The 13,227-nt window shown below is 48.0% G+C and overlaps 1 protein-coding gene across 1 annotated transcript in view; it reads right to left on the reverse strand.

Moving 5' to 3' along the window:
- SNTA1 (syntrophin alpha 1) overlaps nt 1–12,551 on the reverse strand; it is a 31,469-nt gene extending 18,918 nt beyond the window's left edge. Inside the window, exons 1-2 of the mRNA XM_084888571.1 lie at nt 12,105–12,551; nt 7,913–8,098 (exon numbers count right to left, since the gene is read on the reverse strand). Coding sequence (XP_084744697.1) covers nt 7,913–8,098; nt 12,105–12,417 — 499 coding nt within the window. The 5' untranslated portion in view covers nt 12,418–12,551. The remainder of the gene's footprint in view (nt 1–7,912; nt 8,099–12,104) is intronic.
- Between the last annotated feature and the right edge of the window lie 676 nt (nt 12,552–13,227).

Raw genomic sequence — 13,227 nt, forward strand, 5'->3', positions numbered from 1 at the left:
CACAAACACATATTCATCTAATTGCACCATTTCAAGAAATGGATCTATGTCCTTATTTAACAGTTGAGTAAATTGAATAAACTGAGTCTCAGGGGTTAAATGACTTGCAGTGCAGTATAAATATTTAAGAACATGGGTTCTTGCATCTGACATATCTGAGCTCAAACTCTATCTCGGCTACTGTGTGGCCTTGGGCAAGTAGCTTCACTTCTCTGAGTTTCATTGTTCTCAACTGCACAATGGAATAAATAATGTACCTAATTCACTAGGTGGTTTTGAGGAATCAATAAGATAACATATGGAAGACACTTAGCACAGTGTCTAATACACTATGGGTATTCCATGAACAGCAGACACTACATCATTATCATTATTATTTCCTCTACCACCATCAGCAGCCAGACTCACACAGCTAATCAAAGTCAGAACCCCCCTCCAGAGCCCCACAGGAATTTTAATCAAGACCCAGGGAACAGGCCAGGACTACATTAAGCCAAATCTTGTCTGTGGGGAGTCACATGGCCTAAAACTGTGTGGGTGTGGTGTGGTGTGTGGTGTGTGTAGCCAAATAATCTTCCCTTGAAAACAATGATTAGAACAACAGGTCTTTGTGGCCATGGGAGGTCTGAATAGGAGCTACATTTATGACTCTGTTCCCAGGACAAAGAGTCCCACCGGCATTTCAGGAGCATGGCATCACTTAGCTAAGCCAACTCGGGTGACCTCAAATTAGCTGCAATGGTTAATAACATCCCACTTTTAAAAACATATTTTTATTGATTTCAGAGAGGAAGGGACAGGGAGAGAGGGATAGAAACATCAATGATGAGAGAATAATTGATTGGCTGCCTTTTGCACGCCTCCCACTGGGGATGGAACCCACAACCAGGCATGTGCCCTAGTCTGGAATTGAACCCGGGACCCTTCAGTCTGCAGGCCGATGCTTTATCCACTGAGCCAAATCAGCTAGGGCAACATCCCACTTTTTTAAAAAATATATATATTTTATTGATTTTTTTTTTATAGAGAGGAAGGGAGAGGGATAGAGAGCTAGAAACATCGATGAGAGAGAAACATCAACCAGCTGCCTCCTGGGGCATGTGCAATGGGGGTGTGCCCACAACCATTGCACCTGCCCTTGACTGAAATTATAGAGAGGAAGGGAGAGGGATATAGAGTTAGAAACATCGATGAGAGAGAAACATTGATCAGCTGCCTCCTGCACACCTCCTCCTACTGGGGATGTGCCTGCAACCAGGGTACATGCCCTTGACCGGAATCACACCTGGGACCTTTCAGTCCGCAGACCAACACTCTAGCCCACATGTGTCAAACACAAGGCCCGCGGGCCAAATCCAGCCTGCCAGGCCTTGCAATGTGGCCCGCACCGCGCTGTCATCACTGCACTCCGCTGTCAGTTTATGACATTGTCAGTTTATGACTGTTCAGTAAACCATTCGGCCCGCGATTTAGGCTGGATTTTAGATTTTGGCCCCTTCTCTGATTGAGTTCGACACCCCTACTCTAGCCACTGAGCCAAACCGGTTAGGGCAACATCCCACTTTTGATGGTGGTGATGCGCTGAGCCAAATTCAGTCATGACACCTGGCAGTGTCCATCTCTCAGGGAAGAAGTTGGCAGGGGCCTAGACCTGGAGTTAGCAGAACTAACTCATCACAAAAATCCTCAATTACCCAGTGTCACCCCAATAAATTCAATGAAAAGGAAAGAAAAGAAATTCTCAGGAGTCAGTCAAGCCCAGCTTGAGCCTTGAAGCCCAGCTTGTCTTGAGCCCCACCTGGCACATTTAGGAAAGTAAACTGCAATTGACAAGGTTAAAGATAAAGTAGAAGAGGTCTGAGATGTACCCTAGTGATCGTTCCCCAAACACTCTCCAAGATCTAATGTGTGCTGGGCCCCGTGCCAGGCCACGGGCTCTGAGGCAAACTACACATGACTCCTGCCCTCAGAGGGGGGCAGGAATTGTTTTACTGGAGAAAACAATAATCTGCTGATGTGATGATAATATAGGCTGACTTTTATTGAATGCTTACCATGTGGAAGACATTGTGCTATGTGCTTCAAGCGCATTGTCTCATCCTTATGAACAGCAAATAAAATGAATAAGTATATATTGTGGGCACTGGCCTCAGCATGTTACACACACTTTACATGTATTATTTTTTAATCTTGCAAACAACAATACAAGGTAGGTATTATTCAAGGCTGAGGCAATGGTGGCCTCTGCAACCAAACTGACCTTGGTTTCAATTCTGAGTCTGCCAATTTATTGGTTGGGTGACTTGAAGAAAGTTATTTATTCTCAACAAACCTTGGTAACTTTGACTGTAACAGGGATTATAGAAATTCCTATTACGGTATGTGCCTTTTAGATACATGTGTCTTTAATTTATTTTTAAAGGAGACTTTTTCAAAAATATATTTTTATTGATTTCAGAGAGGAAGGGAGAGGGAGAGAGAGAGAAACATCAATGATGAGAATGAATCATTGATTGGTTGCCCCCTACTGGAGATCGAGCCCAAAACTCAGAATCGAACCTGGGACCCTTCAGTCCCACAGGCCAATGCTCTATCCACAAAGCCAAATCAGCTAGGGCTATTCCTGTATCTTTTAAAAGCCTGATCTTTATGTGGAATGCACTTCCCCTTTGTACAAAGTACCAAAATTGACTTCATTAATTTACACTGTCCTTTAGTATTACATTTTAATGCATCGCAAGCTCACTGTTGACTCTGTCTTGCCAGCCACACTGGAGGTGGAGGGAGGAGAGGCATTCGGCTGTTCCTCTTTTCCCACAGGCTTAGTCTCCAAGGACCCAGGCTGGCCCTGGCTCCAGGTCTGTGCACACAATGGGCCTCTCTGAGTAGCAGGCAGAGGTGTGTTGGCTGCCAGCTTGGGCCCAGACTAGTCACAAACACATCCCTGCAACTGAGAGCAGGTTCAAGACATTTGTGCAAGCCCCTAACCTCCCAGAGGAAAAGGTACAGAAGGCAGACTAGGGTTGCTGATGCTCAGCTGAGCCCCTGACTTAGGCCAAAGAAGTAGGGATCTGGCTGGCACCCAGAGTTTGTCAGTGACATCTGTCCTTCTAGGACATTCTCAGGAAGCTCTGTGCCTACCAAGACCCAGGCCTCAGGAAAGATGCCCAGCTTCCCTGCCAACTTCTCACCCAATGAATAGGCCACCTACCCGGCTGGTGTGGCTCAGTGGTTGAGCATCAACCCATGAACCACAAAGTCAAGGTTCAATTCCGCATGACAAGGTTGCGGGCTTGATCCCCATTCTGGGCATGCAGGAGGCAGCAGATCAATTATTCTCTCCCATCATTGATGTTTCTATCTCTCTTTCCTTCTCCCTTTCTTTCTGAATCAGTAATTTTTTTTAATTTTTTTTTTAAGACACAAAGGACAGGCCACCCTTCCATGGCCCCTCGGAGGTAGCTTATGAATGAGATAGGGGCAGGGACGTTCTGAACAATGTGACCGGTGGCTGGGTTCTAGCAGAGAACCTAGGCCCAGAGAGGCTCTCAAGAGCACTGGCTCCAGACTCAGACCACTGCCCAATTCTTACCCTCTCCACAGATTCCTCCAAATCTCAAGGACCAGCCACAACCCAGCATCTTAGCTCCCTCACATCCTCCAAGTTTCTCAGTTCACCCGTGCAACTCAAAGATTTTTGACTCCAGTCCTTACTCTCACCCCTTTACTGCTTTGGTTGAAATGAACTCTTTCCATAAGCTTGCTGGGCCAAGAAAGCAACTCAAAAGAGACTTTGACTAAGAAAAAGCTGGGGGAAATTAACAAAGAAGGCCACAACCTCCAAATTCTTTTTATGCAAGCCTGCTTAAATCAAACCACCACCTTCTCCCTCCTGCTCATGGCCTCGCCTCCCGGTTGCCATACTGCATTTATTTGTGCCTCCCTCAGAACCAGAGTGATGCTGCTAGAGCTCAGAGTTGACCCTGTGAGCCCTGCTGAACACCTTGCAATGGCTCTTCCTTTCTCTCCAGAGAAAGTCCAGTTCCTTTAGTCTGGCTCTGCAGTATCTGTCAGTCTGGTTAGCCTCTTCTTTTCACTTCCTTCCTCATGCCATAGATTCAGATAAAGCTGAATTGTTAGAGTCAAGTCACTTTACCCCTCTATGGTTTTGCTCACACAGTTCCCCTGCCTGGAACGCCTTCCTCCACCCCGAACTCGCCTCTGCTTAGTGCTCATAAACTGGCAGCATCCCCTTCTCCAGGAAGTCTCTCCTGACAACCCACAGGGAAGAAACCGCTTCCTCCCCCCATCCCTGGGCAGACCCTATCTCAGCGTGTGTGACATGTCGGGGACCTGGTTTGCTCCGCTGTCTCCCCAATAAGTGCCTTCAAAACCACTGAGCAAGCAGAGCAGCATAAAGGGAGGGGAGAAAAAGAAAAAGCAAAAGAGGGCTCTCATCCAAAAGGCAGAAATAAGAAATGACTGTTATGTCGATAAATCTGACACCTTGGATGAAAAGGGCAAATTCCTTGAAAGACAAAAACTACCAATGCTCATCAAGAAGAAAAAAAAAAAAAAGTAGATCCTCTAAATAACCCTATTAACAACATTAAAAGCTGAGTTAAAAACCTTTCTATAAAGGTGGCTTCCCTGGAGAACGCTACTAAACATTTGAAAAAATAATATCAATTCTATAAAAATGCAGTGAAACAGGAGGGGAGTTACTAACATTTATAAAGTGCCTACTATGTGCCAAATTCTATACTGGGCAACAGAGAGGCCAAGCTTGCCAGGCCAGTATGGCTCAATGGTTGAGTGTCGACCTATGAATCAGGAGGTCACAGTTTGATTCCCGGGTTGGGGCACATGCCTGGATTTGGGGCTCGATTCCTGGCAGGAGGCAGCTGATTGATGGTTCGCTCTCATCATTAATGTTTCTGTATCTCTCCCTCTCCCTTCCTCTCTGATAACAATTAATATATATATATATATATATATATATATATATATATATATATATATATATATTTTTTTTTTTTTTTTTTTTTTTTTTTTTTTAAAGAGAGAGGCCAAGCTCCACCTGGAGACCTGAAGCAGGATTTGCCAAGGAAAGATCTTGCCCTATAAAAGTCTCAGAGAACATAGCACTAGAGACCCTCAATCCTGGGATGGCACACAGGTTACTTCTCTTCCTTGCCATATCCATGGTAGACCTTATTAATCAATTCCAGCTCCTTTCTGATTTTTAAACAGTTTATGTAGAAGAGACAGTGCTTATGTTTTATCTCTCCTTCCAGATGGTGAGCTCCTTCAGGAGAAGCCTGGGTCTAGTTCAGCTTCTAACTCAATGCTCTGCAACCAGGTGCACAGTAGGTCTCTGCAAATGTTTCTTGTCTTAGTGAAGAAGGAATAGAGTAAATGAGTTAGATGGAAGGTTTGGATATTACAAGTACCTCCTAAACCAGGAGATGCTTCAAGCATCTAACACTCAGAGATGCTACCTTTCAGAATGATACACACTGAGAACCCAAATAAAGGCATTCTCAACCGAAAGATGAGGGGCTGAGAGGGACCTCCGTGTGGATTAGAAATGTGTCTATAGTAGAAATTTTGCCATCTATAGGCTACCAGGGGTCTTCAAACTACGGCCCGCGGGCCACATGCGGCCCGCAGAGGAGTCTAATCCGGCCCGCCAGGTTTTTCGGGCAGTGAGCGCAGCCGAGGTGTTACAGTAGGAATTAGTAGTTCATATAGTCCGGCCCTCCAGCTCTCTGAGGGACCGTGATCTGGCCCCCACTTTAAAAAGTTTGAGGACTCCTGGGCTAGACTTCCAAACAGCAAAAACTAAAAGAGCTTTTCAAGTCAACCAAAATATGACAGTGTGATAAATTTCAACTGTTTCAAATTGCATTAGAGGCTAGTAATAAGACATCTGGGAGAAAAAGTATCTTATAGCCATATCATTAATGTAACTTTGCTGTTAAAATATGATTGATGTACTTAAGCTTTTAGGGACCAACACTGCAGTGTCAGCTTTTTAAAAATATATACTGTAGGCGCGCGCTCTCCCTCCCAGGAACACTCGGGCACCTTTCCCTTCTTCCTCTCCTTCCCCCACAGGCATGCATCGAAGGGTTCCCACAGACCTGCAACCAGGGGAGCAGTGGGCTAACCCCCAGAACCTCTCCCCAGGGCCCCCTTTTCTCTGACTCTCCAGTGAGCTGACAGAAGCCCCGCCTTTGCTCACTGCTTTCCCTTAACGTTTCTAGAGAAGGAAGCAGCCCCACCTGGTCTCTCTCCTGTTGCTTCTTCTGTCCCAGGCTCTTCCTTGTTTCACTGTCCCCGGCTTTACTAAACTTACTCTCTAATTAAATACACTGTATATGTTAAAAGTGCACCAAAAAATAAAAATAAAAACTGCACCAGTAGCATTTAAATAGATACACCTAAAATATAAAAGTCAAACAAAACTAAGAGAGCCCCGGCCCATGTGGCTTGGTTGGTTGGCATGTCGTCCAATGAACCAAAAGGTGGCAGGTTCGATTCCGGTAATGGCACACACCCAGGTTGTGTGTTCAATCCCAGGTCGGGGCAAGTGCAAAAGGCAGCTCTCTCACAACAATTTCTCTCTCTCTCTCTCTCTCTCTCTCTCTCTCTCTCTCTCTCTCTCTCTCTCTCTCTCTCTCCCCCCTCCCCTCTTTTTCTTTTTCTCTCGCTCTAAAAAAAAACAATTAAAAATATTAAAAATAAAAACTGAGAGAGAACAAGAATGCCAAAGATCACCCAGAGACCCAACGCTGTTTATTTCTGTGGCCTCTTAGAGACACATTTGGGGAGACAAAGGCAACGTGTCAGGATCTGGGCTGGGGCTCAGCTCAGCATGGCATTCTCCATCAGCCCCCGCCACCTCCCTGTGCCTGTTCTGGGCCATGAGCCAGACACATTCCTCAGGCCCCCACGACTTCCGGAAACTGCAAACTGGAGTTTGAGGAAAGGGCTGAGCAAAGCAGAAATCTCTTGAGAGAAATGGCAAAAGGAAGATATACAACAACCACAGCAAGAGGCCTGTAACAGCCAATGGGGAAATGGAGGCCTAGAGAAGGCAAAGGTCTCATCCAAGACCACACAGTGAGCTGGGACCAGTTTGGCTCAATGGATAGAGAGTCAGCTTGGGGACTGAAGGGTCCCGGGTTCGATTTCAGTCAAGGGCATGTATCTTGGTTGCGGGCATATCCCCAGTAGGGGGTGTGCAAGAGGCAGCTGATCGATGACTCTCTCTCATCGATGTTTCTACTCTCTATCTCTCTCCCTTCCTCTCTGTACAAAATCAATAAAATATATTTTTTTAAAAAAAAGAAAGAAAGAAAGAAAAGACACACAGTGAAGGGATAGTGGAGAGGAACCACCCACAAAACAAACAAAACAAAAAACACCTCCTTTCTGAGCCTTGTCTTCTCCCAAATGAGACGGGCCTCAGGGTGTTAGAGCCCCTGAGTACTGGAAGAACTGGAACTTAAGAGCTCTCCAGGTTCCTCAGGAAAGAGTCTTAGCAGTCCCATCTCCAGTCTCATCTTCTCTCTTCCCCTGAGTCACTCATTGAGTGACAACCCTGCCATGGGCCTTTTGTCCTATTCACACAACCCAGCAAGGCAGAGATTACAGACCTGACTTACAGATGAGGAAACTACAGTGCGGGGACTTACCCAAGGCCACAGAGATAGGGAGTGGGAAAGAGGAAACGAAAACCAGGTCTGTCTGCCTCTGCGCTGGCTCTCCCACCATCCCATGCAGTCTCAAGGCAGGTCCCCAGGTCCTGTTTCTGTTTTCAATCCTGCCCACTTCCCAGACGCCCCTGCTCGAGGCCTGGAGGCGGTAGGGATGAGCTGAACACCCTCAGCTCCCCAGGGCTTACCCTCCAGCACCACCTCTTTGCCGGTCTTCTTCAGAACCTGCACCGCCTCATCATGAGTGGCCGAGGAGAGGTCTTCCCCGTTCACCGACAGGATGGCATCCCCAACAAAGAGGGCCTCTGTCTGGTCAGCTGCCAAGCCTTTGAAGATCTTGGAAATGAGAATAGGCATCTTGTTCTCCCGGCCCCCTGCACAGACACAGAAAGGGGGAGACATTGAGGCAGACACTCCAACCCTTGGGAATCACATGGAGGCAAAATTATTTTTGAAGGCCTCCGCAGTGTCCGGCCCAGTGCTGGGAAAGGGGAGATGGGAGGATAAAGAGAATTTCAGCAAAGAATCTTAGAAGTTTGGGACATTAATAATGCTAATAGTCAACCAAAGCACTTGTATGCATGCATATTAGCATAATCAATGGACACTGGGGCGGTGAGGGCTTGTCCATTTGGGAATGGTTGGGGGGGAGGGTAATTGGGGGAAAAGGAGACATATGTAAAACTTAAGATAATTTTTAAAAAACATATAAATAAATAATAATAAGTCATTTTTTAAGGTTCAAAATGTTTTTGTTTATAAAGACTGAAATGATTACATGCAAATTTGAACAGCCTCATTGTACAAGAAATTCTTTGAAAATTTCTTTTTTGCTGTCTTCTGAGAGTTGGATTCCATTATACATGCTTTGTTTTTTCTTTAGACCTGGAAAAGACATGCAGTCGTTCAACAAGTGATTTATTCTTCCCTTTTCCAAGATTAGAAATCCTATGATCCCGTAGACAGTTCCTTCTAGAACAAACTTTCCTCTTCTCCCCAGTGGTTCACCTCTACAGGCTCCGGGACTAGGACAGGAGTGAACACAGGTGAGTGTTTCCTCACTGAGAAAGTCCTTTTCTAAATTCTTAATGTTACAGTTCGGTCACTGGATCTTTTGGTCCAATGCTTTGGGTATTCACCAGTGTTTGAGTAATTTACAAGGGGATTCAGTAATTTTTCCTTAAATACATATTTTGGGTTTTAAGCAATTTTCCCACAGTGAGGGAAACCCATTGGTACCCCCTAATTTGGCATTATGATGGGATTAGCTATTGCCATGGCTCTAAATTTTACAATCCAGGATCTAGACGTAGGCCTTAAAAACCTAGAGGTTTCAAAAGCCTAGATAAATAACTAAATAGCTGGGACTGGTTTGGCTCAGTGGATAGAGCGTCGGCCTGCGGACTGAAAGGTCCCGGGTTCGATTCCGGTCAAGGGCATGTACCTTGGTTGCGGGCACATCCCCAGTAGGGGGTGTGCAAGAGGCAGCTGGTCGATGTTTCTCTCTCATCGACATTTCTAACTCTCTGTCCTTCTCAATTCCTCTCTATGTAAAATTAATAAAATATATTTTAAAAAAAAATAAAAATAAAAAAAAATAACTAAATAGTTAATACACTTTTCTGAATTGCTTTGTTGCTAAATTCTTGAACGTTCTTTTAAAATAAAATAAAATAAAATAAAATAAAAAAGTGCCGAAACCAGTTTGGCTAAGTGGATAGAGCATCGGCCTGCAGACTGAAAGGTCCCGGGTTCGATTCCGGTCAAGGGCGTGTACCTTGGTTGCAGGCACATCCCTAGTAGGGGGTGTGCAAGAGGCAGCTGATCGATGATTCTCTCTCATCAGTGTTTCTAACTCTCTATCCCTCTCTCTTCCTCTCTGTAAAAAAAATCAATAAAATATATATTTAAAATAAAATAAAATAAAGTAATAATAGTTACTGTTAGTTCCAAGTACCAAGTAGCAAAATGTTGTCAATGGTGTTTCATTGCATCTTCACAACTCCCCAATCACACAGGCACGCTCAGGTTCCCATGAGGAAAACTGAAGTGTGAAGAGAAGCCCCTTGCCCATGGTTGCCCAGTTAGTAAGTGGCAAAGCCAGTTTGTATTTGAATGTAGGCGTCCCAGCTTCAGAAGCAATACCGTTAACTCTGTGGCAGACTGCACGTAGGGCCCTCAGATATCACACCACGGGTCCATCCCTGAAAGACTGAAGATGAACTAGTGGCATAGAGAGGGGGCGGTCATTATTCCAAGGTCACAGAATAAATGTGTGGCAACCATAGAACTGGAAGTTTCTCCTGACCCCATACAGACCTAACAGTTTGCTTATTGTTCTGCATAGAGCTTGAGGCCAAGGAAAGGAAAAGGTTTCTATTTATATCTGCCCTGCTTGGCTTGAAACTGGGAACCTCAGTGCAATGTGGAACTGTGGTCATTCCTGGCTGCTCGGGCTGGGCTGACCATAGAAGGGAGGTCATCATGGTAACAGGAGTGCAGTCTACATACATGAAGAATTAAATGGAGCTGGTACTTCCCCTGATGCCTCCAAAAGTACCTTCACGACCACCTGGAAGTATGGTGCTAGGGTGTAACTTTATGTGACCTTGGAAAGTCCCTGCTTCTCTCCTAGTCTATCTACAAAGTATAACTCTATATGAACGCTAAGTTCCTTCCTGCTTTGACACATTAAGTGTACAACTTCTGGATTGATCTGTTTTAACCCCGGGCTAGAGTTTGGGGCTAAGATGGATGCCCACTCCCTGGGTTATCATTTTTCTCTTGTAGGGGTCACTACATGGGGATTTGCCCTTCCATGAGAAAGAATCAACTCCCTGGGCACTATCTAGTGGCCTGATAATTAAGGTTCAAATCCCAGCTCTGCCACTCACTGACTGTGGAATCCTGGGGAAATTGTTCCTTTTCTGAATCTCAGTTTCTTACCTGCAAAATATTGACTATGCTCTCTACCTTTCACCACGTGTTGCCAGGATGAAGTGGATCGTGAGCCTAGAGTGCCGTAGCACTTAGCACACTGTAGTAGCTGAGCCACCACCATCCCTGCCCTCTCGCTCAGGCCAAAGGGTCTGGAAGCACTGGAACAGACCCAGCACCAGGAAGAGGGAACGGAGCACATCCAGAATGATAGTAGAGTTGGCCTGAGACCCTGAAAAGTAATTGTGTAGGAACGGTGAACCCAATAGCTGGGGTGTGCAGGGATTTTAAGCACTGCTTTTCGTTGCTTTGGGAATCTCTCCTGGCCTCCATTTTCCCTTTCATCTAACAGCAATAATAACCAAGCACCTACTATGTGCTGGCAGGGTGAATGCTCCAGGCTCCTGTGCTCATAGAAACATCACAACTATATTTTTAGCTTCACTATGTAGTTGAGGAAACTGGAGTTCAAAGATGGGAAGTGATTTGAGTTCACACAGTTGATCCTGGACTCAAAAACAGTCTGGTTGCAACCTAAAAAAAAGCTGTCAGGTACAGCTGGTATGGCTCAGTGGTTGAGCATCGACCTATGAATCAGTTCACGGTTTGATTCCCAGTCAGGGCACATGCCCAGGTTGTGGGCTCAATCCCCAGTGTGGGGCATGCAGAAGGCAGCTGATCAATGATTCATCATTGATGTTTCTCTCTCTCTCTCTCTCTCTCTCTCTCTCTCTCTCTCTCTCTCTCTCTCTCTCTGCTTTCATCTCTGAAATCAATAAAAACATTTTTATAAAAAGTTGTCAATATTGGAAGCTGAGAGCTCCCAGAGAGGAAGGAGTAACAAGTCTAGGTCCACCCCTCTCAGTCCTGTGCAAGGAGGAGTTAGTAAGATCAGGAAACTCAAACCCACCTCTTAGCCTAGGTACACAGCCTTACTGGGTCCTCATATTTCTGTGTGTCTTTTCCTGCCCCCTGACTGTGAGCCCAGCAGGTGCCTAGTCTCCAACTGACCCCTGTGCTTTGAACTGCAGGTCTTACCCGTAGCCCCCACCTTGTTTGTGTCTCAGGGACTTCCTCCTCCCTGCCCTAGGAACCTCCCAGTCCCAGGCCTCAATCCCTTTTCTGCATCCATCCTCTGCTTTCCCGGGGCCCATCTTGTCCTTGATGTCCATGCAACCCCTGGATGGTAACTGCTCTCAGCTCTCTACGCCTCCACACAGCACTCCCCACCCACGTGTCCTTGGGCGTCCCCCACCCCCTCCACACCTGTGCCTTTCGACTGGAGACATCGGACTCCCGAAGCCCTCTCCGACGACCTTGGTGCCCCGGCTCCCGCTGCCCCCTCGAACCCTCTTACCCCCAGACAGGAGTCCTCCAACTCCACGCCCCCGGTGCGCTGCCAGCCCCCCAGGACCCCTCCGCCCCCGGCGCCCCCTCGCCCACCTTTGATGCTGATGCCCAGCCCGCCGGCGTCGGCCTTGCGCACGGTCACCCGGCGCCGCTGGAGCAGCAGCGCCTCGGGAAGCTGCGGGGCGGCCGCGCCGGGCTCCGCGGCGCCGTTGAGCTGCGCGGGCTGCGCCTCCCGCGGGGCGCCGGGCTCCGCGCCGGGCTCGCCGCCGTCGGCGGGGCTCACGGTCAGCGAGTCCTCCGCCAGGCTGAGCAGCACCCTCTGCCACCGCTCGCCGCCGGCGCCCGAGCCCGCCGCGGTGCGCAGGTCCAGCAGCCCGGTGCGCGGGGCGCGCCTGCCGGACGCCATCTTCCAGCCCCCGGGCCGCCGCGATCGCCCGGCCCCGCGGTGCCCGGCCCGCTCCCGCCGAGCGCCCAGGGCAGAGGGCAGCCGGCCCCGCCGGGCCAGCCGCCACCAGCCCAGCCCGGACCGCTGGGGGCGGGGCCTCCGGGGGCGGGGCCGTGGGGCGGGGCTAGCGGTGGGCGGGCCAGGACCCGAAGATGGTAAAGTGTGGGGGCCCCTGGGAGGTTTAAAGGCCTTCTGGGCCGAAACCGGTTTGGTTCAGTGGATAGAGCGTCGGCCTGCGGACTGAAGGGTCCCGGGTTCGATTCCGGTCAAGGGCATGTACCTTGGTTGCCGGCACATCCCCAGTAGGGGGTGTGCAAGAGGCAACTGGTCGATGTTTCTCTCTCATCGATGTCTCTATCTGTTCCTCTCTCTTCCTCTCTGTAAAAAGTCAATAAAGTATATTTAAAAAAAAAAAAAAAAAGCGGGGGTTGGGGGGGTGGGGGGACGTCTGGGCAGGGAGCCAGTGAGGCGTGAGAGCTCGGCGGAGCCATAAGGGGGCGGGAGGCTTTCATGTTGGGAGCGGAGCTCTAGGATCCTGTGGAGGAGACACGGTTATAGGTCCAGGACCATAGCTCACGTACGTAAAAACAAGAAAAAGACACAGACACAGGAATCCTGGTGTGAAGCTTTGGAATGCTGTAGCAGAGCTGCGCTTGTAGGGCACTGACCTCCAGGCTCAGGGCTTGGGTTGATGAGCTAGGAACCGAGCTGCGAGTTCGGTTGCTAGGACCGGAGACTGGTTTCCCACGCTGCTTTGGTCGGTGGGCGTGA

Source organism: Pipistrellus hanaki (assembly GCF_964339955.1).
Source record: "Pipistrellus hanaki genome assembly, chromosome: 6".
NCBI lineage: Eukaryota > Metazoa > Chordata > Mammalia > Chiroptera > Vespertilionidae > Pipistrellus > Pipistrellus hanaki.